The sequence below is a fragment of the Humulus lupulus genome, chromosome 2 (genome assembly GCF_963169125.1).
Source record: "Humulus lupulus chromosome 2, drHumLupu1.1, whole genome shotgun sequence".
Taxonomy (NCBI): domain Eukaryota; kingdom Viridiplantae; phylum Streptophyta; class Magnoliopsida; order Rosales; family Cannabaceae; genus Humulus; species Humulus lupulus.
This window is the reverse complement of record NC_084794.1, coordinates 293,711,378-293,738,051: the sequence shown is the minus strand read 5'-3', so window position 1 is coordinate 293,738,051 and position 26,674 is coordinate 293,711,378. Positions and strand designations below refer to the sequence as shown.

General features: G+C 30.5%; 3 protein-coding genes across 3 annotated transcripts; 1 reads left to right on the top strand and 2 right to left on the bottom strand.

Annotated features, from left to right (window-relative positions):
- Positions 1-403: 403 nt before the first annotated feature.
- LOC133819846 (vacuolar protein sorting 38) lies at positions 404-4,968 on the bottom strand. The gene is made up of 6 exons (XM_062253207.1): positions 4,592-4,968; positions 3,478-3,684; positions 3,017-3,197; positions 1,839-1,987; positions 1,305-1,541; positions 404-672 (listed from the first exon to the last, which is right to left on the bottom strand). The coding sequence occupies exons 1-6, from the start codon at positions 4,772-4,774 to the stop codon at positions 556-558; spliced, it is 1,074 nt and encodes a 357-aa protein (XP_062109191.1). The 5' UTR covers positions 4,775-4,968; the 3' UTR covers positions 404-555.
- A 3,695-nt stretch (positions 4,969-8,663) lies between these two features.
- Positions 8,664-14,563, top strand: LOC133819845 (vicilin-like seed storage protein At2g18540). The gene is made up of 12 exons (XM_062253206.1): positions 8,664-8,928; positions 9,253-9,394; positions 9,998-10,093; positions 10,491-10,567; positions 11,165-11,244; positions 11,470-11,530; positions 11,929-11,996; positions 12,121-12,202; positions 12,880-12,963; positions 13,053-13,130; positions 13,470-13,589; positions 14,092-14,563. The coding sequence occupies exons 1-12, from the start codon at positions 8,761-8,763 to the stop codon at positions 14,266-14,268; spliced, it is 1,233 nt and encodes a 410-aa protein (XP_062109190.1). The 5' UTR covers positions 8,664-8,760; the 3' UTR covers positions 14,269-14,563.
- A 1,972-nt stretch (positions 14,564-16,535) lies between these two features.
- On the bottom strand, positions 16,536-19,745 carry LOC133819844 (pentatricopeptide repeat-containing protein At2g22410, mitochondrial-like). The gene has a single exon (XM_062253205.1). The coding sequence runs from the start codon at positions 19,713-19,715 to the stop codon at positions 17,709-17,711; it is 2,007 nt and encodes a 668-aa protein (XP_062109189.1). The 5' UTR covers positions 19,716-19,745; the 3' UTR covers positions 16,536-17,708.
- Between the last annotated feature and the right edge of the window lie 6,929 nt (positions 19,746-26,674).

The window sequence follows — 26,674 nt, the reverse complement described above, 5'->3', positions numbered from 1 at the left end:
ATATCTAAAATCTCATTAAAAAAAATAATTTCTTACACGATTTGGAGTTGAAGTTGAAAAAAATTTCATTAATCATTCTATGGTGGAGATTTTCAACAAATCCTCTAAGCTTATATTTTGTGGTCGAAAACTCTCTGTTGCCCTCTTTTTTACATTTTCTTTCATCCATAATTTTTAATATTTTAATATATTTTAAAATCACTAGTAGAATTGACATGTCATTCATTGATTAAAGTGAATGTAATATAGAGTGTATTTAACATTGTTGTGGAACTTTATTTCACAATCAGGTCTTGCTAGATGATTCACTTTTGAATTTGATTATTGGTACTACTTTTCCAAGCAAAAATCTTACAGCAATATATGAGTATCACTCATCATATTAAAGGTAAAAAAAAAAAAGTGCCACCAAAGAAACAATTTGCATTAATCACAACATTATTAGTACAAATCTTTGTGGCAAGGTGCTCCCCTAAAAAATTTGCACCCGTGTAAAAAGTGTAAGAACTATAAACAATTATTGTATTTGGTTCAACTGGGCATTCGAGATTCGGTTCACGTATCAATATAATCTGCAGATTGAATAGTCCTTACAAGCTCCTTCAAATTAGCTAGTACATGGCTTGGTCCTAAACTATTGACACCAATGTAATTTAAAAGCTCCTCTAAATCCTACAAGCACACAAAAAAAAAAAAAAGCAAAGAAAATGTTAAGGTCATTAAGATATCGAAAACCATTACTTTCTTTAATAATAAGAAACACACTAGCTAAATCCTCTTTTTTAGCTAAAATAGTTAAAAAAGTAACCTATTTTGTATTTTTAATCACTCCAAGAGGCTAGCTATAATTTAGCAAAAAAAAAAATAACTTTTACCTTTTCCACTCTCCAAATATAGAGAGCCTATTTTATTTTATTATTGTTATTTAATTATTATTATTATTAATAACAAGTATATTTATTGAATCATGTGATTGGAAGTGTTAAGTTAAAAGTGACTCCTAAAATAACTTTTTATTCATTTTGACTAAAATTTAACTAAAAATTAGAGAGCATGATTGGAGTTACTCTTAGTAGTTACCCATTTGACCTCTAACACCTTTCCACTAGAGCTTGCCTCGAGTGGCTATCAAAAACCATTTCAATGTCCTCATTTCTTTTTAGGGTATAAGAAACAAGTTTATTAAGTTTATGAACACCCCCCCAAAGAAAAGGGCAAGCAAAAAAGGAGGCTTAAGATTTTTAATAACCAACTAATACATGAAAGCGAACATCAAAAGCAAAATCTTATGGAGAATAGCGCACCTTGTTCAGTAAGAATACAGCATAAGCAGTTCTTGTTGTGTCATTGCCATCTAAAAAAAGGGGGAATTCAACTTGCTTTATGTTTGTCGAAGGAGATGTATTTGACTGCAAACCAGACGATGTAGAAGATGTAGGCTCTGCTGATGGTGCATAGTCAATAATATATGAACGAGAGCCACCAAAGCGCACAGGGTACCGTAGTGGAACTTTCAAGTACGAAGCTATAAGTTGAACAGCCTGCAATAGTTCAGGGATAATACAACACGTCATGGCGAGTTGGAACAACAGGTGCCAGAACTAATAAACCAACAAACCAGGGGACCCTAATGCAATGGCATTTATTAACAAGGAGACGATGATCAAACTTTGTTTAAATGCAAGGAATTGATAACTTATTAGTTTGGTTCAAATATGCAATTTCCCAATCAAATGGCTAGACAGATAAACTAGTTAAAGAAAAAATTATGATCCAACTAATCCTGAAGTAGGGGGGAAAATAGTTAATATCTTTATCGAAAGTGAAGAAGAACGCACATGACCAACATATCCCAGAGCACTTGAAGTCTTCTGAGCCTCTTTCTTGTCTGAGAAAAGAGACATCGTTTTAAAAGGAACCATTGTCAACTGCAGACCCAAAATTGCCAAAGATCCAGGATTCACAGGCTTAGTTCCAGCAGAAAGCCCTGGTAAAAAGATTTAAAAATATCAACAGAACACAATTTTAAATAACAAAATCAAAGAAGGTACATTAAATTATGCTAGTGGCAATAGCTAAAACACAGTTCACAGATTATACATTGAGTACTTTAGTGATTAGTGCAGTAATTGGATTATTTACAAAATAATTTCAATATAGGGTCATTTAGTAGATTAAAAATCCAAAAGTGGGTTATTCACTCTATCCCTGCCCGTAAAAATTATGCCAAACTTCGTCTCAAAAAATTTCTCATACTACAAAGTACATACTGGCTTTGAGATGAGGGGAAAAAAAATATAATAAATATATTTAGTTGGACTTTGACTCATGGAGCACAACTGAAACTTAAAACTAAATGGGAGCCATGGTAGAAATCTTGAATTTTAATGGTCGCAGTCAGAACTGTAAAGAAAATTTAGGGAAAATACAGAAAAAACACCATTGAGGGCCACTGCCTCCATCGTTGCAGAAGAAAAACTAGATACATAAAAGCCTTTCAACTTTAGACTGAAGTACTACCAACTGCTTATGAAATCTAAAGATGTTAAGTGAACAATTGTATTCCACACGTATAACAGTAAAAACTTTCAAACAGAAGTCAAACTCGTATCAATTAAAACTGAACTGAAGGACATATAACATCTAAAGTCATGCAGACCACTATAATGCATTTGACTCAACATAATCCAAAAACAACTGATAGAGGATACAAGAAAAAGAAATAAGAGAGAGAGAGAGAGAGAAGACAAGTGAAGAAGAACAGCTAAAATGCCTAAAACAAGAAGACATAATACATACATAATGTTCATAGAAAGGTTCACATAACATTAGCATGTACACAAATACATACATAATTGCATAACACAACTTCTCATGACAGAGGTCAGCAAATTTGACACACAAACATCTACTAACGTAGCATCCAACTATTCACAAAAAGTGCTACATAAAAGAGAGGACATCCAATCGCAAAGAAATAAATTATGGAATTGGTTGAGAGTGGCAAAGTATATACCTAGTTTGCTACTGTTAGGAAATGAATCAAGCTCCTGGTCCTGTGTAGCTCCTGCAGAGATTTTTACAGGATAGAGCAATGCAACTTGTGACACCATATGCTGCTGTCTCATTCTTAGCTTCTTTTCCACTTTTTTAAGACGAATATACCCCTTTCCTCCAGAAAGAAACTCATTTGATTCCTGTACTCGCACAGTTAGAGCTTCTAGTCCACCAGCATATATAGTGGCCTACTAATTACTCAAACCAGGCAAAAGGCACATAAAGAAGAAAATTCAAATCTTTTCTATAAAAATTGCATAGAAGACTTTTATACTAAGCCTGTTGAAAATCAAAATGAAGGAAACAAGATAAAAATACGGTTACAAAATCTCACTCAAGGGTCTACGACAGTATGAGCCTAGAAGGACAAGTGAAAGAAAATCAATGAAGAATCATGTAGAATGTAGAAACAGCCATTACCTGCAACCGGTTCCGAACAGCAGAAAGAGCAGTCCCACGAAATAATAGTGAATTAACATCACCATTTAGCTGCTCCTCTTTCTTTTTAACATTCTCCGCAGCTTTTTTATGGCACGTTGACAAGTTTTCCAACATCTTTTTCCTTAATTCCAGTTTCTCACGCATTTCCTCAAGCTCATTTGATCTATTTAGTGACTCAGCTTCAACCTGCCCACCATGTTGCCACCCGCTAATACGCGGGCTAATCAATTAAAGCTCAAGAATTTTAGGAAAAGAACATAAAAACAACATGCATCTATCAGCATCCAAATTATGATGGCACGAAAATCTAAGAAGTTACTAATCTAAAGTGGGTGTGTACATATATATACATGTGCTTGCTGGTGGGTGATTGCATGCATAAATGCTGTTTTCCATCCCTTTTAATCCAATCCATTAATTTCTTTTTTAAGCGAGTGAAAACTGAATAATTGTTTTCTTTAGTTACTTGGTTTCGTTATATAATTCTCACTCGAACCAAACTAGAACAGAAGAAAACATAAAGCTGTAAAAGAAAAATCATCTCTTCAACTAATTTCTGAAGAACAGCATCACCTGTCAAAATTATTATTTGGACAACGATTATCCTTATTGTGAAATAAATTTAATCCAATGAGGAAAAAGATTAAAGAACAACCCAGCTAGAAGTCATTGCAGCTATTTTAAATGTTCAACACTATCCTTCAAGAAGATTCATCTAAAGACGAAATGTGCAACAAGAATCTCTTTGGATTAGTTGCACTCTCTTATTATATTACGAATTCTCCATATTAAAGTTTTAATTACTTCTTTCCTTAATTCTACAAAGACCTTGAGTAACGACATCGAGAACCATAAGAAAAAGACCCTTCTAATCTTCTTGTTGTTTTTTTTTTTTTTTTTTAAAGGAATTCTAAACTAAGCAATTAAGAATACACAAAATCTTCAGCATTAAACTGAAACACAATTCAAATTCATAATAATATTTTTGAAATAAAAATCTTTCAGTTGACTTAAAGTTTTCAATACAGATAACACAAATGTATCAGAAAAAGAATAAAAACGCACAAATTTCTGCAACAATCCAAATCCCTACCTGAATAAGGGGATCGAGCTTCTGGTGAAGGCTCTGTTTCTTTTCCTTAGCTTCAGTGAGAGCAGAAGAAAGACTCCATAGTCGCGCAAGCTCTTGCTGGAAATCTTCCCAGTTTATTACTTCCCCATTTTCCGGATCCACTTTCTTCGTGTTCGAAGAAATCTTGGCTCGCTCTCCTTCCATCACAGATCAAAGAGAAATCTTTGTATGTTCTCAAAGACTTAGCAAGGTTCGACCTCATCGTCCCTGGACTGACCGGTTTAGGGCTCGGGATCACTGAACCATAATTCGTTTCGCGCTTTGTTCAATTTTCTCGAGAAAGTTAATTTTCTCTCGCGAAAATCAGTTGGGAATTTCTTTTATTTCGCGAGTGAAGAGGAAATGTTATTTTATTTTTATTTTTATTTTTTACAAATATTATTACAAAATACGAAGTCAAGGCACGTGCCCAAATTGTAAGTTATGAGGATTTTTTTGTATAATATATTTGTTATTTATTATATTACTCTAAAGGATGTCCTATTTTATTTTTTAAAATACTTTCCTAAACCATATATTTTATTATATTATACCATACATCAGCTTCTCTATATATTTATCTACATCATAAATAAATAAAAATGATAATATTAAATTATTATATAAAGGATATGTAAATGTTATGTAAATATAGATATGGATTAATTGGAGTTTGTGTATAGCTATTATAAATATATGTATAAAAGAGCAGATGAAATATGTTTTTGTAAGTTTTAACTAAATATTATAGAGAAAGTGTATTACAAAATACATCACCAAAACATATTTTTTTTATAATTTACCTCAAACTTTTACATTATACCACACATCAACTTCTCTATTTTTTCTCTACATCATTTAAATATTATATATTTTAAAAATATTTTATTCATTTTAAGAAATAAAATAATTAAATATAATAGTATCACACTCGTATATATACAAAAGTTTATAAAAAAATAAAAAAATATTTATAGCTTGATGAATAGTGTTTCACTACATATAGAAAAATACTATTCATTTAGGTCAAAAATATAACTTTACATCACCCATTTAAAACTATTTAACATTTTTTTCTCTATAATATAAAGAATTAGATATTTTACTTCATCCATTGGAAGTGCTCTTACTTGTTTAGACACTTTCTTTTATAAAATAGTTTAAATATATCTCTAAATTTAATTTGAATGAACACAAAATTGAATATAACAACTTAAACATAATGGTTGTAATTTTGTTCTAAGTTGTTAGTAAATTTTGAACAAAATCATGTTTGGGAGTCTATTTGACTCATTTCACAAAATACATAGTCCAAAAAGTAATTTGACAAAACACAAAATCCAAATAAATAATGAGACAAAATACAAAATAAAAAAATAAATAAATTAAATAAGTTATGACCATTAATTATAAAACTCAAGATGGTGTTTGGTTGAATAGATTGGTAGGAGAATGGTAATAGGAAGAGTAAATATCATTTTGGACTTTGTGTTTTGCAAAAGTTGTTTATCCAAAATGGAACAAAAGATACCATGTACCAGATTTTAATCACTTTTTTAATTAGATCAAAATTCCCTCATATTTTATTAATTAATGAATGAAATATATAATAAAAAATATATTCTAAAATAAAAAATAATTAAAAAAACTATTTAAGTCATAAAAAATTAACATAAATAGTTTTCTAAAAATTAACAAAAACATTTAGATTTAATTAAAAAACATTAAACATTTTTTTAATTAAACCTTAATGTTTTTGTTAATTTTTAGAAAACTATTTATGCTAATTTTTTCTTATTTAAAATAGTTTTTTTAATTATTTTTATTTAAAAACAATTTAATTTATTTTTTTTACTTTAAAATATACATTTTTATAATTTATTTAATTCATTAATTAATAAAATATGAGAGTATTTTGGTCATATTAAAAAAAATTAACAGAAATCTGGTCTAGGGCATTTTTTTATTACATTTTGCAAAATACATGGTCCAAATTATCATTTAACAAAATACAGGGTATGATCGGTAACTTTTGTAAAACAGAGGTTCCAAATAGTATTTACCCTAATAAGAATGATATTATGGTGTTTAATTTAATTTTAGAATGAATATTGGAATGAAAATTATTTTGGTTAGTTTTGTGTAGGAATGAAATAAGTGGTGTATCAACAAAAATATTCTACTTTATTTTATTTTTAAATATTCAATAAAAAGATTTACAACAAAATAGTCATTCCATTTTTTTCTAATATTATTTTGGAAAAGTTTCTTTCCAATAATTTCTAATGGTGTGGCATTCCAATGAAAATTTCACTAAACAAATGAATTATTATTCCGATCAAATTTCATTATCAAGCTTCAAACTCCAAATTAAACATTCGAATAGAATCTTCATTCCATTTCATTCTAACCTCTTTCCATGTAAACCAAACATGTAATTACTTGTGAAAAAAAAATATAGATAAATATCAAATTTAATTGTATATTTTTTATCTTTTTAACCATAAATAAATATTAAGGCATTTATCTATCAAAAAAAATGAGAAGGCATTCACTTACCATAGAATGAGTTTATATGGTCCACGGTGAATTGTGTACATAATATTAATTTTACAATACTGTGAATAATTTAGAAGTAATTTTGAATGGCTCGAAAAATAAAGGGGCAGAATAATGTATTAGTGATAGTTCGAGAGGCAAAAATCATAAATAGCCTTTAAAAAATCATAAACAATGTTTTAGTTTAATTTTTCATTAAATATATTTATGTTGTTTTTCATATATATATATATAATATTGTTTATTTATTTAAAATTTATATCACAAATAATATAAATAAATTGTATAAATAAAACAAAGTAAGCACATTTTTTACACATAATATTTGAATTTGAAGCATGATTTGAGTAACATAAAATATTTGGCAATTTCTATAAAAAAAAAATTGGATTATATTAATTGAGATGACAAAAATTATATAGGCTTTCCTTTCCAAGAAGAATATATATATAGAGGATATTATTAAAAGGTATGCATCAGTGCATATTTTTTGTGTTTTTTGATTCGTGAACAATTTTCGTCAAGATTTTTTTTTATGATCGTATATATTGTAGTTATTTAGAGCATTCTAAAAATTTTCAATAAATTCTGAATAATTTACAATGCCGAAAGTTAAGTTTAAACATGTTGTTTTCCACGTGCATAAAAAAAATTAGTCACGCGTGCAACAATCTATTTGAACCTAATTTTTAATACTGTAAATTATTCAAAATTTCCAGAAAATTTATAGTATGCTCTAAATCTTCTATATAAAAAATGTGTAAATAATGGAAATTTTTTGTTTTAACGGTTTTTTATTTTTTTAATGTTAGCTTTAACATAATATTCTTATATTTAATATAATATTAGTTTGTAAACAATACTTAAATTTAAATAAAATAAAATAAATAATTAAAAAAAGATATTTTTGAGATATTTTACAATAATAATTATTTAAAATTAATAAATAATTAAACAAATTAAAATAAGATACTTTTGAGATATTTTATAATGATATTTATTTAAAAATAATAAAATTATACATTTTATAAATTAAATAAAATTTAAACTCATTTATTATAATAATTTCATATTAAACGTATGATATAATCTACTATCACAAATTACTTTTTTTTTTTAAATTAGTTATGTATAATATTTAATATTCCATTAAACATATATTATATAATATTTTGTTATCACTCATAAATTCAAAAATTAAAAATAAATTTAAACAAAAATAAATAATTTATATAATTAAAATAAAATATTTATTTAAAATTTATATCACATTAATAAAACCAAAAATAAAAAAATCGAGCATAAAAATATTCATTAGACATGAATGCAGTTGCACCATTGAAATATAGTGTATATATATTTTATAATAACAAAATAAATATTTCGTGATTTATTATTAACAAATAATTATGATAAAAATCGTGATTCAGTAAAAATAAAACATTTAAAAAAAAAAAAAAATCGTGTATATATACGTCGATCCACTTACCGAACGAACACGTTTCAGCTCTTATTCCTTTGTCGCTCGCTCGCTCCTTGGCAAGGAGAGGGCATTTCTTGATTTGCAAAGACAAAGCTTTTCACCGTCATCAATGGCGGGCGTTTCTCTCAAGTGTGGGGATTGTGGTGCTCTCCTCAGGTCAGTAGAGGAAGCCCAAGAACACGCCGAGCTTACTTCTCACTCAAACTTCGCTGAGTCGACCGAGGCCGTCCTCAACCTCGTCTGCTCTACTTGCGGCAAACCTTGCCGATCCAAGACTGTATAATTCTTTTTCACATTCTCTTTAGCATATTCGATTTCAATTCCTCTTAGTGCTGCTTGGTGAAAATTTAGTTTATTTTTTTCTTTTTTGGGTTTATTGTGTTTGATCATATTGGTACCCACTACCCAGATTAGCAGAATTTGGAATGTTCTTTAGAGCATTCGTAATATTCCTGCATCTAGCGAAATTCGGAATATTCTTTTTATTTATTTTTTAATTTTTACTTCTATAGTTGAAAAGATGAAGACTTGTGTTGTTAAATTGGCTCTTAAAAATGTAAAATTGATGATTATTTGGGGTTTGATTTGTTTGATCTTGAAGGAAAGTGATTTACACACCAAACGAACTGGGCACACCGAGTTTGCTGATAAGACATCTGAGGCAGCAAAGCCAATAAGTTTGGAGGTCCCAAAGGCTGCTTCCGAGGTAGGAGAAGCGGGCGCAAGTTCTAGCCAGTCAGAAGGTAGCTTATTGTTTTCTTCTATGCATTGAATCTAGTTCATATAGTGGAGTATTTGATTCTTGTTTTGCTGTTTTATGTATTTGTCAAGTATTGTTCTTGAGTTGAATCATGGCTTTCCCCTTGGTCCCATCCCATCTACATTTTGGCATTTTACTGATGTTAATGGGAAATTTAAACAACTGCGTAGGGCTTTATTTTCTAAGGAATGGAGTGTCGAATTCTTTTTTGTTTTGGTTGGCATTATGTGATATTTGATGCAGCATATCATGGTTTAAAATCTTCTGCTGGCATTTAGAAATAGGTGTAGTAAAATGTAGTTATTTAGTAAGGTTGTCAGTAGAAGCCAGACTTTGATGCTGTGTATCAATGATTCCCCTTGTATTACCTTGGAAGTTGTCAACCAAAAGAAATTGACAGCCATTTGGCTTCAACGGCTTCTAGTGTTACTGGTTTCTAAAGTTGAACTGAAAATGAAGTGATTAGTGATGGAAATAAATTGAAGCAATGATATAATGTGACATGATCTTTTCTCTTTTCCTGGCTACTCTTTTTATGATAATTCCTTAATTATTGGAGTTCCATTTTCTTCTTCTTCTTGTTTAGAAATGATTGTTCCCGAGGTCGACAAAAAGCTACTTGAGGAACTTGAAGCAATGGGTTTTCCAACTGCTCGAGCAACCCGTGCACTTCATTTTTCTGGTGAGCTCATTACAACTATATAAGCATATTGAAAGTTTTATGAATTTTGATGATTCTTAGGAACCATTCATGTTTGTGGTTGAACATTTTCTATTGTTGTTCATGATCTTTTTGAGTGATTTACATGTATAGGGGTTAGCTCAGGCCTCAGGGTGTATGCTTTGACTTGGTTTTTGGATATTAGAAGAACCAAATTTTTATTGACTCTAATTTTGTAGGATTTTTTCTGTGTAGTATGTTCTTATATGTCTGTCATGAGAAAAAAAAATAATGATTGTTGGATTTTAAAAAAATTGATGATATTCGCCGGCTAGTGGTCTTCTGAAATTTTGTATTATATGCTCAAAATGTAATATTTATACATGAATCCTATTTCTTATTAAAATAATTTGGTCAGGTAATGGCAGCTTGGAGGCTGCGATAAATTGGGTAGTGGAACATGAGAATGATTCTGATATAGACCAGATGCCAATGGTATGGTACTTCATTTAATGTTTCTTGGGCATTTTGTCTTCCTCTTTTTTTGACTTTACTTTTATCTTCTTTACGTCTAAATACTCTTGTATAAGGAGCAGAATATGTTCGAAATAGAAAGGTTATATTGTAATGTATTATGCACTGATGAAATATGTGGTAATAAAACTAAACATATAGGCTTATGGGAGATTCGTGGAAGGATAAGTAGTATTAATAATAATTGTTGAACATCTCTTCTCAAGCCTTTTTTCCCCAATTATTTGTGTTTCATCCTTTGGTGAACCTGTAGTTGTCTCTTTTGCTTGATTGAAGGGTTTTTCTAAAGTTCACGTCATTATCTTAGAAACAATTTCACTTTGTTACTAACAACCTTTTTTCTTAGAACTGTAATGTCTGTCTCAAATACAGAACTCCTCAAAAAATTATTTGAATGTCTCTGGATGTCTAGTCATTTGTTTTTGTCTTGCTGCTTCTTGCATTTAGATACATAGAAAGGTAGAATTATCAAGAAGATAGAAAAAAATATAGAAACTTAGTTGAGATGTGCTGATGACCTCATTATGGATGAATTTTTACCTGCTTTTGTATTTTCAGGTACCAGCCAATACCAAAGTTGAGGCTCCAAAACCTTCCCTTACACCAGAGCAATTGAAAGCCAAGCAACAAGAGCTAAGGTGTTTAACTATTGATAGTGACTGTTATTGTTTAGTGTTTGTGTTTTATCATTGTGATCTTCTCTAGTTATTTTGATTTGAAGTTTTTTTAGGTTTTTTATACCATGCATCATATATATATATTGTTCTATGGTTTCAATATCTTTGGAACTAAAAGTTACATTTAAGGAAGGCTTATTTAATATTCATCATATTTTGCTGACTTTGATATTTACTCACCTTAAGGGAGAAGGCTCGCAAGAAGAAAGAAGAGGAAGAGAAGAGAACGGAAAGAGAAAGAGAAAAGGTTGTTACTGATGCCCTTTGGTTTTCAAAACTGTTAAGTTTTCTGTGTGTGTACTATTTGTATTGTTTTCATCTCAAATTATTTTTTGTGTGTTCAATTATTGGCATGCTGTGTCTTTGCTTTGTTGCTGACATTATTTGCATTCTGCTTGTTGGAAACGATCCAACATTTTATGTATTTAATTTGAAGCAAATTTCTACGAATATCTCTCTTACTACTTTCTTTGATTTTAAGCAGATTAGCTACTTTGTAACATTAAAATGAGGTGTATTCTGGAGAAAAGTTTCTAAAATGTATTGTGTGTGTGATTTATATAGTAGGGTGGTTTGAATCCAAATTTGGGAGTTGTTTTTCCAATGAATAACACGTTCTTCCTTATTTTCTTTTCACTACTGTAGGAGAGGATCCGAGTGGGAAGAGAACTGTTGGAAGCAAAAAGAATTGAAGAAGATAATGAAAGAAAGCGGTATGCTCTCACCTATTTTTATGTCTTTTGCTTCCATTTATACCTGTAGGACATCAAAAGGCCTTTTACCATCAATACTTTAACCATTTTTCCATTGGGTTGTGAATCTATTTTTATCTGACAGAATAATGGCCTTACGCAAAGCTGAGAAAGAGGAAGAGAAAAGAGCTAGGGAAAAAATTCGTCAAAAATTGGAAGAAGACAAGGTATAGATATTAACACCTTTTGATAATTTTCATTGCTGTCTATTTCATATAATTTATTTTCTTTCTCTGAAAGGGTTGTCCAAATGATTGTCTAATGAGCGCATGCCAAAATATTGTCTTATTTTTGTAAGCACTTGTTTATTAGTCAACTGTAACATCTTTTTTTTTTGGTAACATCTGATATTCTTTGGGTAATTTGTTCTACTATAATTATTATATAACATACGGTTGGGAAATCAGTTGAACATCACAGTTTTACGCTGATACTGCAATGGAAGTGTTGTAGTTTCAGTGTACATGTATAGGCAATGCCATTTAATACCACACATCTATTTGTGACATCCTTTTGGTTTTCTATTAATTCTGCTGTTTGAAGTAGCCTTGCCTATATATGCAATATTTTTATCGTCAATGTCGCTTCCTCATCTAGTATCGGAGTTCTAGTTTACCACAAGTAATTGGACTTTATATTTATTCTAGATCTACTTATAGATTGTATTCACTAGTTTGCTTATTAGATTCTGTAAGCTCTAGTTTGCTTATTAGATTGTGTAAGCCCTGGTTTGCTTATTAGATTGTGTAAGCTCTATACATATGCAGTAAATCGCATAGCATATATTCTCAATTCATTTTTTTTTTAAGTTAAGTCAGCCGGCTTCATTTGCTTATCTTCACAGGCTGAAAGAAGGCGGAGACTTGGACTGCCACCGGAAGATCCTTCAACTGCAAAACCTCCTCCACCAGTTGTAGAAGAGAAAAAGGTATGGTATCGTGTGGATGAATTATCTGTCCAATTGAATGTCAGTTGAGTTTCATGCATGAATATCTTCTCTTTGATTTCGAACTGCAGACCATGTTGCCTATTAAGCCTGTCACCAAAGTGGAGCGAATGAGGGAGTGTTTGCGTTCTCTCAAGCAGAATCACAAGGTAAAATACATAACTAAACATCACTAACATGTAACAAACCAAATGATCCTGTTCAATATCAGAGCAACTTGAAGATTTTTTGTTGCAGGGTTGATAGTTATTGCATTATTGTTCTTTAGCGTTTTAAAATAATGAATTTCCTGATTGTATCTTGTGCTTGGATAGAGTGTTGGTCAGAAAGTAGTTTAAAATGTTGCAACTTGAAAAGAAACATTGAACTGTGAACTTCATATGTTTCAACAATGGATGAAACCCATTGATGACCTGATGTTTCCCATATATCTTTAAGAAGGTTTTATTTGGAATGACCTGATGTTTCTTTCTTATGGAACGAACTAGGAGGATGATGCCAAAGTAAAGAAAGCTTTCCAGACGCTTCTAACTTATCTAGGGAATGTTGTCAAAAGTCCCGATGAGGAGAAATTCAGAAAAATAAGACTCAGCAACCAATCGTTTCAGGTAATGAAGGGTTTTTATTCCACATTGCTTGATGAAATAACCATTTTTTTTAGTCCTAACTATCACGCTGAGTCTTCATTTTAATCGTGGAGTTGCATTATTTTTAAAACACAAGCACTGTTGTAATATTTTTCTTTTTCAAAATTTCTCGAAACAAAATGTAAAATATACCGATTGTTTACCTATCATCGCAGTCCTTTCCAGGAATGTTTGGAAGTCCAAAAGAGTTGATGTTTCCTTGGTTAGTTCTCATCGGTATTGCTTGACCGAACCCCCTCACTTAAACAGGAATAGGGAAATAGATTATGCTTATCAGTTAAAGCTTAATTTAGTTTATTTTAGATAAAACCTCCGGATTGGCACCAAAAACACCACTGAAAAAGAGTTACATTTCCTAATTCATGATCCACATTGACCAATGGTGCTCATATTAAGAGCTATTTTCCTCTGCTTTCTGGGATTTTGTTTTGTTTTGTGATGTTGATTTTGTTGGGTTTAACAGGAAAGAGTTGGAGCAGTGAAAGGGGGCATAGAGTTTCTTGAGCTGTGTGGGTTTGAAAAAATTGAAGGTGGTGAGTTCTTGTTTCTCCCCAGGGACAAGGTTGACTTTCCAGTTCTTCGTTCTGCTGGTTCTGAGCTTGACTCTGCTATAAAAAACCCCTTTTTTGGAGTTCTTTAACTAGAAAAGACACTCCTTAATTATGAAATGCTACTTTCCAACTTTCAATTACAGGAAAAAAAAAAAAAAAAAAGGAAAGAAAAAAAAAAACTGTGTAATTCTCAGTCTACTATAGACCTTTTTTTTTTTAATTATGTGGTTGGAAATTGAGGTATCTTTTGATGGCCATATATTTTTCATTCTGACTAAATCGCTCTATACCTGTCCCTGTCTTTTTTTGGACCCTTAATTTAAGCTATAAATGTATCTTTTTATTTCAGGTTTTGATGTTTAATAAATGGCTTGTTCATGTGTATCAGTTTATTAATTTGGGGGTTAATTATAATATATATTAAAAATTCAAATGTGAGTTGTTTTGTTTTTAATATAATGAATAAATATAATTAGATTTAATTTTGAAACAAGATAAAATATTTCAATTTCGCAAAGTGGGTTTTTTTTAAAAAAAAAAAATCAAATATATATTTTGATTTTTGTATCCAAACCAATATCTAATCACTAATATCAGGATTAAATTTTAAAACTTGGATGTTAATTGGATTGGTTGGTTGGTGGAAATGATTATCAAATCAAATCCCAACTAAATCAGTCTAACCTAAATAAAAAATTTATATTTCAGTTGTACTTGGTGCATTACCACTGAATGGTGATATTAATAATTTTTGTTATTTTCTTTTATGTAAGATTAAAAACTGATTAAAATAATGAACCAATTTCAATTAGTGATTGGATTAGATGTTGAAGCTAAATTAGATTACTAATGTTCCTTCATCTCACATGATGTAAGAATTTTATCATGATACATGTGTGTGTGTGAGATAGTGTACTTTTATGTATGTTAAATGTGTATAACAAGTTTGAACTTAGCCCTACCGGATTTAAAGTAAAGCCCCCATAGAAAAAATACCATATATATATATATTATGATATTTCTTATATAGAGACTTCACTTAAAGTCTTACCAATAGGGCTCTCAGTGTTTTTCGACCCGTGAACAGTTTTCGGCGCGACTTTTTTTTATGACCATGTATATTGTAGCTATTTAGAGCATCCTGCAAATTTTCAGAAAATTCTGAATAATTTACAGTACCGAAAACTAGGTTCAAACATGTTGTTGCACGCGTGACTAATTTTTTTTATGTGCATAGAAAACAACATGTTTGAATCTAATTTTCGGTACTGTAAACTATTCAGAATTTTCTAAAAATTTGAAGATGGCTCTAAATAGCTACAATATACACGGTCATAAAAAAAATCGCGCCGAAAACTGTTCACGGATCGAGAAACACTGAGAATCCTACCGGTAAGGCTTAAAGTGAAGCCCTATAAAATTGTCCTATATATATATTGTTACATGTTTTATTTTTTTTTGTGCAATCAACTGATTTATTATTTGTTTGTTACACATCATTTTCGGATGTGTTGTCGCAGTATCCTCAAATTAGAGTTAAATTTCTCCCCACGTGTGTTTGAAGAACGAAGGGTCAAAGCGTAGCTTGTAGATTGAGAACGTAATGCAAGTGCGATCTGTATCCAATTCACTTTGTGGATTTTAAAGGGGTTGAGTTGAGTTGAGATTGTTTGGCCTGGATAGATAGCATGTTTATATGCAAGTTGACAAATTGCAGAATTCTTTTCTGCTCACAGAGGCTAGTTACTTGTTATCTCAAGGGCCTAGCCGGCTGTTCTAATATTACTATTGTTTAAAGGTTTTATACATTTTTGGACTCTGTGTTTTTCCCTATTACCTGTTTGGATCTTGTGTTTTGATAAATTATTTTTCGGATCTTATATTTTGTAAAATGATTAAAATAGAACCCTAAACTCAATTTTGATGAAGAAAAAATTGAATATAACAACACAGTTTTTAAGCAGAATGATTTTATTTTTGTTCTGAATTGTTAGTTTGGTAAATTATTTGTGATTTTAGTTGATAAAATATTGAAAAAAATCGGGTTTAGGGTTCTATTTTAACTATTCTACAAAACATAGAGTCTAAAAAGTAATTTGTCAAAACACAGAGTCCAAACAGATAATGAAAAAAAAATACCCTTGTTAGTTTGTCTTCTGATGTGTAATAACCTTTGAGAAGCAGATAATGTTATACCACTGTCAACCCTAGTGTTAAAATTGCTTGTAATTTCAAACATTCTCTACTAATTTAAGGATTTGCCAAATTGAATTGAACCCAGTTTTTCTTCTTTCATCTACATGAATTAATTAATGTTCATGGGAATGTAATTAAACTCGTTATTTTGCTCATCAACAATTCAAATTGCAAGTCTTCCTATGAATGAGGTCTGATCTATCCATAAACACACCAGGCATGGCATCATATCATATGAAAGAAATTCTAGTAGTACCTTGAATTCATGGATTAAATTTAAAACCATCACTAAACATACAGATGTGATTTGTATAATATTTCTCGGTTGTTATCAGGGAAAAAAACGAAAACAATTACCAAAGAAGATATAAAGTTGCATGAGTTAAACCCATTAAACAAAATTGTCGAAATTCCCTTGTAAAATGGGAGAAAGAAAACTGACCAAAAGAGTTGGAAGGAAGAGTTCCCTCCCATAGCTATAAGAGAAAAAATCTAATCAAATCAAATCAAATCTTCATCATCCTCCAGATATTCACTTTTTTCAAAATACTTCAATTGGTACACGCAAGAAAAAGGCCAATTCAGCAGATTTCTGTTCAATTTCTCATAGAGTCAAATTCTCATCGGTACGAGTCAAGGGAATGGACCCCTGTCCTTTGATTTCCATATAAAGAACACCACGAGCGTAACTACCCTCTTTAACTTCTATTCTGATCTTAATAGAGAAATAATACCCTGTATTTCTAGCAAAGAATGTTGTACCCGAATCTCCTCATCCACAGAACGCTTGAGGTTTCTAATATGATGACCATTTAAAGGCCCAGAGGCTTTAATGTCCTCACTTCTCAGCTCAAGAACCTTCTTAGTCAACCCCATTAACAATGCCGAGTAAATTGGTACAGTCGAATACCTTTGCAAAAACATCAACAGAGATCCAAGCTCCTCCGAATCCAAATTCAAAACGCATTTCAACAACTTCTTTCTCGCCACCAATTCCTCCATTACTCCCACGACATTATCTGGATGCTTACTCCCCAATAATGCCCGTTTTATTTTTTAAAAAATATATATATATATATATATTTGAATCATAAGAGGGTTATATTGTTAAAGTGTTCGGTGAAGAAGGTTATATAACTCAAAACTAGCTTAGCTCATCAAAAGCTTAAAAAGAGTGGATGAAAAAAAATGAATGAAAATAATCAAAATTGGTAGTAGACACCTATCCAATTAAGTCTCAAAATTGTTTTTATGCAAACTAAAACTGAGTCCTATATATGCATGACTCTTGTTGGGAATCATCATCCTATATGCATAAAGATGTTTAACATGTTTAAGGTATGTAGTCCCTCAAATCAGAGAGCAATAATATATTATTTATTATTTTATAAATCTCTTTGGACCGAGGGTGTGAATCATCCCCAGCCAAAAATTCATGGAATTCACCCTCTATTTCTATCAAGCTACGACCAGGACTCTTCTTGACCCCCATCTCTCTCATCTTGCTCCTAACCATCCTCACATCAGCCCATCTTTTGTTATTAGCTAAGGTATTAGCCAGCAATACATAGATACCACTGTCTTGGGGATCCATTTCTAAAAGTTTATGAGCTGAAAGCTTAGCCAGCTCAACATTTCCATGCATCCTACAAGCACTAAGAAGAGCACCCCAAGCTGATTCACATGGTAACATTGGCATATTTGTGATCAAATGATAAGCTTCGTCCAGCAGTCCGATTCGACCAAGTAAATCAATCATGCAAGCATAATGTTCTTCTTTGGGCTCTAATTTATAATCCCTTATCATGCTTTTGAAGTACTCTCTACCTTCAGAGACTAATCCACCATGGCTACAGGCTGACAAGACAGCTACGAATGTGATAGAGTCGGGCTCAAATCCTGCTCTTTTCATTTGCTCGAAGAGGATAAGTGCTTGCTTGGCATAACCATGTGAAGCATATCCCCCAATCATAGTATTCCAAGAAACCAAATTTCTCAGTGGCATTTCATTAAAGAGACTTGCAGCTGTATGAATACCCCCACTTTTGGCATACATGTCTATAAGTGCATTACTTAATATGACACTTTGTTGAACCCCTTTAGGGTTGATGCAACACCGGTGAACCCACTGGCCCAAATCCAGGCAACCCAGTTGGCCACACGCAGAGAGAACACACACTAAAGTATTCTCTATTGGAAACAAACCTGCTTTCATCATGTCCTGAAACAATTTCAGGGCTTCCTTTGGTTGATTATTTTGAGAATAGCCTGCAATCATTGCAGTCCAAGATATCACATTCTTTTCAGGCATGCAGACGAAGAAGCTTCTTGCAGAATCTAAATCTCCCCATTTAGCATACCCATTAACCATGCTAGTCCACGAAAACACATCCTTGGTTTTCATATTGTCAAAAATCTTCCTTGCTTCGATCAAGAGACCACATTTCACAAACATATCCAATGTAGCATTGAGCAAATTAAGGCTGCAATTTACATTCTCCATCGTAATATAATCATAGATACGCTTTCCCATGCGCATATCCCCTTTACTGCTGCAAGCCGAGAGCATTGCAATCATTGTAACCTCATTCGGCTTAACATTACTTAACAACATTGAATCAAATACTTGCGTAGCCTTATCCAAGCAATCATGGGCCGCGTACCCATCAATCAACGTAGTCCAAGTAACGACATCCCTAACAGAACTTTCATCAAACACTTTGCGTGCAACTAATAAACAACCACGATCAGCATAATAGTGTATAAGCCCATTTCGTACTAGCAAATCGATATCGAAACCCATCTTCCAAATCGCACAGTGGACCAAGTTTCCCTTTGAAATTCCCGGAAAGTTCCCACATGCCTTAAGCACCCAAACAAAGCTAAGCCCGTCCATTTCGACGCCTTCCCGGACCATCTGGCCAAAGAAGGAAAACCCCTTTTCAGGAACTTGAGCTTTCAAATAGCCTCTGATCATTGTATTCCACATATAAGTATTGGGTTTCTCAATCTGGTTAAAGAAAGCGTGCGCGTAGCGAATGTCGCCCGAATCAGCGAGAGCGCAGAAGGCTAAGACCCGGCTCGCCGGAAAAGTGTCGGTAATGAGGCCAGTGCGAGTCATTTGAGCTTGAATTTGCTTCATCTCGAGCATGGTGGCACAAGACTCCATGGCAAATAAAGTTGGGCTCGTAATGATCACACTGGTCTTTGGGTTCCATTTACGTTGATCTGTGGAACTTGACGAACTCAAAGACCGGCAAAGAAGTTGATATCCGATGGCGAAAGCGGATGACAGTGGCAGAGGTAGTAGAGTTGAGTCACATTTCATAAGGCGTTTCATAAGAAGTTAATTCTGAGAAACTCAGCCATTTTCAACCCCATAACAAAATATATAGTGATGCAGTAACACTAAACCTTATCACTATATATTTTCTCCATATCAAAGATTATATTCTTTATTATTTTATCTTTATTATTAAATACTAATAGAATTTTTATTTTTTTTACCGAAAAGTATATTATTTATTATTTTATCTTATATATAAAATAATATACATATATATTTATTATTAAATACTAATATAAAAAGAAAAATAGTATTTCTTTTTGTTTTTGCCGTTACTACAATACTCCATATTTAGTAAGGTATTGTAGCTTGAGAGCATAATAATGAGATAAATAGAGTTGTGTTGGATTTGATTTTGTACTATTTTAACACTATATTTACTATTTTGTAGTCCAGTTGGAGTTGCCCTCAATGGGTCCCTGTTGAGCTTCATCGCCAAATGGGTAAAGGCAAAGCTCGTTCGTTCGGTTTACCAAGCTTAAAGCACAGAGACAGAAACATGAAAAATGTTGTATTGTTGATTTCTGTAATAAAATGTAATAGAAGGAATTTGTAAAATGTTAATTGTATTTCCTATCACATTCCAAGCGAGTACAAAGAGAGTCATATATATGTGTACATCAGAAAGAAATGGACCCTAAAAGGGTAATAGGCCCAATACAGTAAAAACTAACTTTAACATAATGCAATTAACTAAAACATGTAATTAACTAAGGCTTAACATCCCCGCAAACTCAGCGGCCTGGGAAGGACACTAAGTTTGGTGCGAAGAGACAAAAAACGTGCAGTAACCAATGGTTTTGTTAAACAATTAGCAAGCTGCGATTCAGACGACGCATAAGCAAGAGTTAACTGATCAGCAGTAACTCTCTCTTGAAACAAAATGAAGATCGATCTCAATATGTTTAGAGCGATTATGAAGGATCAGATTAGAGGCTAAACTCAAAGTACTGAGATTATCACAGTAAAGCACAGGAGGCATAGACAATGGAAGTTGTAACTCAAAGGGCATATTGTGTATTGTGTTCATGGTGGCCATATAAAATACGTGCAATGCACGTTATATTTTATATTTTTTAGAAACGATATAATATTCAACAAATTAATTGGATAATAAATAACATGATTATTAAAATGTACAATATTATTTAAGTAGAAAGTTATTGTCTACGTGAAGAATTATTTTGAGACACATTTTCAAATAGTAATTGCTTCAATAACATATAATATATTAAATCTATAACTGTTTTTGTTTCTAAAGTTTGGTTTCTGTTTTGTTTTGCGTATTCTCTCTGCAATTTTTCTTAGAGGTGCTTTGGCTTCAAGAAATGTAATTTGTTGTATTTTTTGTGGTGATCTGTTTAAGAGGTGTGAATTAGAATTATATGTTTGCCTGTGTAATTTTTTTTTTTTGCATTATTATTATTATTATTTTGTATTTTCAAATTTCTTAATTGGCTTTAGATTTGCTTTCGTGGTCTTTGCTTTAGTTTTAATGAAGGGGTTGGTTTTGTAGCTTTTTTCGGCTTTGAATCGGAGTTCGAAGCATGGTCTTTTACTGAAGAGAAAGGAAATTTTGTTTAGAGAGATGAAGAGGTCCAGAGACGACGTTTACATGGGCTCTCAACTTAAACGGCCTAGAGTTTGTTGTTATCAAAATTCTATGAGTTCGTGGTCATTGATCTTAGAAAAAAATCACGTCATGTCTCTTAGTAGGTGGGCCTGTCAAGTGGAGAAAAATAAAGCTGAGGATAGTCTCTTAAGGAATATGTAAATGAGATGTTGATAAAGAGTTTGCAAGTTTTTTATGGAATAAAGTTTTACAAGAGTTCGGCGTTGATTTGTGTATGCCTTCCTCTTGTGCGCACTTGTTCCTTTCTCAATTGGAGGGAGGTAAGAGGTTGATGCGCTTATAGCAGTGTACCGTCCTCGCTACATTTTGGACTATTTGGTTGGAGAGGAATAGTAGCAACGTACAATGCACGTTTGCTTAATTTTAAAATTGTAAACATTGTCTATAATTTTAATTCATTTTTTTTAATATATATAATAAAATGAATTATAATTTTATAGTATATATAAATATTTATATAAATAATCTTTACATATATGACATCTAAACACAACGTTGACATAGATATATATTTACATGACTACATGACATATATATAAAATACAATAATATTTAAAAAGAAATTAATAATAGGAATAAAATAAGAATAGAAAAAGTCATAGTGTAGACAATAGTATACATGCATCAACTATTTTTAGTTTCTAATGTATATCAATATCCTTTGGTGAATTTGATAAAGAAAAATGGCTCCAATCACTTGATAAAACAACAAAGTATCACACAAATTTATAAAATAAAAAAACTATGTATGCCTTTATTATTTTTAAATAAATATGATTTAAATATTTAAATTATCATAAAATATCTTTAAAATATCATCTTTCAATTAATTAATTAATTTTTGTTTAAGTTTATATTTGTTCTAGTTTTTGAATTTGGCACTGACAACAAAAGATTATATATTATATGTTTAATATAATGTTAAATTTAAATTTAAGTTTAATTAAATTTTATTAGTTATAAAATATATGGTTTTATTATTTTTAAATAATCATTATTGTAAAATATCTAAAAAATATCATATTTTAATTTGTTTAATTAATTATTTATTTAGGTTTAAGTCATGTTTACAATCTACCGTTAAATGTAAGAATATTCTGTTAAATATAAGAATATTTCGTTAAAGTTAACTAAAAAAAATAAAAAACTGTTAAAACTAATAATTTCTGTTATCTACACACTTATTATATAGAAGAGATATAATGTATTTATAATATATTTATATACGTGATTATAAGTAATAAAAAAAATATAACATATTTTCGTTTTAAACATAATTGATGAAAATTTTAATAAAAATTAAGATTATGTATTATATATATGGGTACCACTATAGTAATGATTGTTTTTAATCACTATTTATAGGTATTTTAGTACTTTTGGTACATTGATAAGTTGCAAATATATTTTTTTCACATGACAGTGTATATATAATGTAGTTACAAGAGATTTTCTACAAATTTTTAAGAAATTATGAATAATTTAAAATACCATAATTAAAATTCAAATAGAATGTTGGACACATACTTATTTGATATTTATCTATTAAATTAAATATATATATAAAATCAGCTGAGATATGTTATAAAAAATCAGCAAACATTTTTCACTTCCTTCGTTAGTAAGTGTTACACCCAGATTTCGAGCCATAAGATTTGTGATCTCGAAAGCTGGATTCGTAAGGAATGGACTCGTAATGTCTGGAACACATGTCCGTAACCTAGGCACCGAGCCTGCGAAGCAGACGCAACTTCGAAGGTGGTAGCCTCGAAGCCATTACAAGCTCGAAAGACAGATACCAGAACACGTCTGATCTCGGATGGCCTCGGATCAGGGGCTCCGAACTTGACATAAGTATGAGCTCGAAGTAGCGTGATCTCCGGAAGATGTCACAGCTCGAAAGTTAATGAGAAGACCCAGGTGGGAACAGCACTGACAATGTAGATTGATAACTTGGGATATTCCAGTGAGTCATTTTAGAGAGACGCTGTCTGCATTGATTGTTGTAAATCCCCTATAATAAAGGGATATTTATTATGCAGTTATACGCCTCCTGATCTTCAGGGGACGTTTCCTTGTATATAGGATTACAGGCTTTTAATGCCATTAAATTTATTTGCATATAAAGAATAACTTCTTGAAATATGTGGGATATTATTCTGAAACCTCCTCTATAAATAGAGAGGTTGTGCACTATTGTAAGGGACCGAATTTTGGTGATCTTGAGAGAAAACTCTGGAGAATTCATTCTTGAAGAATTTCCAGAGATCATCTTAAGTTTTAATAACAAAGACTCGTGGACTAGGCAGAGTTAACTGCTGAACCACGTAAAAAATCTCATTTGTGTTATCATATTTTTCTTGGCCATAACCAATTATTGTTTTCGTACTCTTATTTTACTGTTGACGAAAAACGGCGTCAAAAAGTAAGAAATTAATATTTTAATAATTTATAATAAGAAATATATATAAATATGTGGCATATATATAATAAATAACAAAAAATAAAAATTTAAAAATATAAACATGTAAATATTTATTTAAAAAATAAAATTATAAACACTTAAGTAGAAAAAAACACATTAAATAGAAATGCAAAATCAATATTTAAAAAAATAGAAATTTATTACTAATAAAGGAGGAAGAGAAACAAGAAGAGTAACAATGAAAATACAAAAGACAAAATACACTAAGGAATCTTTTATGAATAGGGAATATTCCTAGACTAATTAGTTATCTACACTTCTATATATTACTATAGATTACTATAGAGGACAATTCTTTTACATGAGCTTCACTTTAAGCCCTACCGGTAAGACTTTTAGTATTTTTCAATCTGTGAACAGTTTTCGGCATGACTTTTTGTATGAGCGTGTATATTGTAGCTATTTAGAGCATCCTGCAAATTTTCAAAAAATTCCGAATAGTTTACAGTACCGAAAACTAGGTTCAAACATGTTGTTTTCCACGAGCATAAAAAAAATTAGTCACGCGTGCAACAACATGTTTGAACCTAGTTTTCGGTACTGTAAACTATTCGGAATTTTCTAAAAATTTGCAGGATGCTCTAAATAACTACAATATACACGGTAAAAAAAAATCGCGCCGAAAACTGTTCACGGGTTGTAAACACTGAGAGCCCTATCGGTATGGCTTAAAGTGAAGTCCCTATAAGAGAATTCCCCTATATATATATTTATGGAGTTTTTTTTGGTGTATTTTTTTTATAATCGTGTACATTATAGTTATTTAGATTATTTTGCAAATTTTAAATTTTTTGAATAATTTAAAATGTCAAAGATAAAGTTCAAACTGCTTTTCACGCCCATAAAAGAAAAATAATTAATTACGTGTGCAACAAACATTTTGAACTTATATTTGATGTTGTAAAATTCTAAATACCTACAATATACATAATCATAAATAAATTTGCTCCAAAAATATTTCATAGGCCGAAAATACGAGGAGTGCTCCGACGTGCCCCTTTTTGGGATGCATTGTAGAATCCCCTATATGTATTACTTAATCATGTATAATGCAGGGATAATGGCGGTAAAAATATCAAATATTTTCAAATACTTTCACTTATATACCAATTATTTTTTTTCGACGGCAAAAATACAAAATCTTTGTTAATAGTTCCACTTAAGTACTAAATCTTTTACTTTGGTGGTAATAATACAAAATCTTTATTAATAGTTGCACTTAACTATCAAATATTTTTGAATAATTTTTTTTATAAATAAAATTGATTTTATATATTTTATAAAAAATATTTAAAGGAATATATATTTGGCAATAATATATATTTAAAGAAAATTGGTATTTAAGTATAATTATTGATAAAAATTTGACATTATTGCCCAAAAATAAAAAAATTAATACTTAAGTGAAATTATTAATAAAAATGTAATATTTTTATCGCAAAAAAAAATTGATATATGAGTAAAAATATTTGAAATATCTAATATTTTTAAGGCCATTATCCCTATAATTGATGAATATGATAATGTTACACTCCATCTTAAATAAATCATTCACTGAATCTCTCAAAGGCCACTTGTAGGTCAGTCTACTCTAGATGTCTAGAATATACATAATAAGCAATAATTTCAAACACGTGGACCTTCACACTTTCCAACAAATACTATAATCTCAGCTCCAATAGTCCCACAATATAATGCCAGCTGCCGTTGTTGTGTATCTGTCACCTTTATTATGTGTTTTTGTAAAGTACTCTGTTTTTAATAATGCTCATATGGTACTCTATATTTTAAAATAATATATATTTGGTATTTTAAATTCAAATTTAATTAATAAAATTTTACCAATTTAATCAAACTGCTGTCAATTATGTAAGTTTCAAATTTAAATCTAATTACTTAATTACACATAACTGATGACAGTTTGATCATATTGACAAAATTTTATTTATCAAATCTGAGTTTAGGGTATCAAATATGTATAATTTTAAAATACAGGGTACCACATGAGCATTATTGAAAACAGAGGGTACCAAAATGATACTTTGCAAAAACATAGGGTACCAAATGAGTTATTTCCCTATATTTTAAGATATATATATTCTAAGAAAGACTATGATGTACTACGTCGTTATTTTCTATACCTCGATAATTTTTTTAAATAATAGTGTACATTCTAGACATTTAACACATTCTATAAATTTAAAAAAAATCGAATAATTTATAATACCAAAAATAATGTTCAAAAAATTGAATTTTACAAGCGTATATAAAAAAAAAAAATACACGTGCAAAAAACTATTTGAACTTGATTTTTGATACTATAAATTATTTCGAATTTCTTAAAAATTTGTCAATTATTTTAAATGACTACAATATACACTATCATATAAATTTTTTTTTATAAATTATTGAACACTAGAAAATAATCCACTGACTACACCGATGCATCAACCAAAAAATAGTTACACCATAGTCTTACCCCTATATATTTTATTTCATATAAATATTTCATAAATGAATCAGAGCAATAAATGGACATTAAACACCATAATGAAAATATAATATACATTTTTTAAAATTTTATTAATGTAGTAACATTGTACTTTTTATAAAAAAATAAATAAATAATGAAACTACACTTCTTATTTATGTTTTGAAATAACTTATGTATTGTTTCTAATTAGTTTATGTCACACTTACCCAACACCAAGTGAGGAGTCTTTTTCTATTAAATATTTATTGTAACTAAAGATGAAATTATTACTTAGGGGAATTATCTATTATTTTATTTTATTGTAATGTATAATAATATAGGATTGAGAAAGCTTAATGATA

Coding starts and splice junctions, on each gene's coding strand:
- LOC133819846 (XM_062253207.1), bottom strand. CDS start 4,774: ATGGAAGGAGAGCGAGCCAAGATTTCTTCGAACACGAAGAAAGTGGAT. Junction 3,198..3,477: donor CTGTTCGGAACCGGTTGCAG/GTAATGGCTGTT, acceptor GTGCGAGTACAG/GAATCAAATGAGTTTCTTTC. Junction 1,542..1,838: donor CTCTGGGATATGTTGGTCAT/GTGCGTTCTTCT, acceptor GAACTATTGCAG/GCTGTTCAACTTATAGCTTC.
- LOC133819844 (XM_062253205.1), bottom strand. CDS start 19,715: ATGAAACGCCTTATGAAATGTGACTCAACTCTACTACCTCTGCCACTG.
- LOC133819845 (XM_062253206.1), top strand. CDS start 8,761: ATGGCGGGCGTTTCTCTCAAGTGTGGGGATTGTGGTGCTCTCCTCAGG. Junction 8,929..9,252: donor AACCTTGCCGATCCAAGACT/GTATAATTCTTT, acceptor TTGATCTTGAAG/GAAAGTGATTTACACACCAA. Junction 12,203..12,879: donor AAAAATTGGAAGAAGACAAG/GTATAGATATTA, acceptor TTATCTTCACAG/GCTGAAAGAAGGCGGAGACT.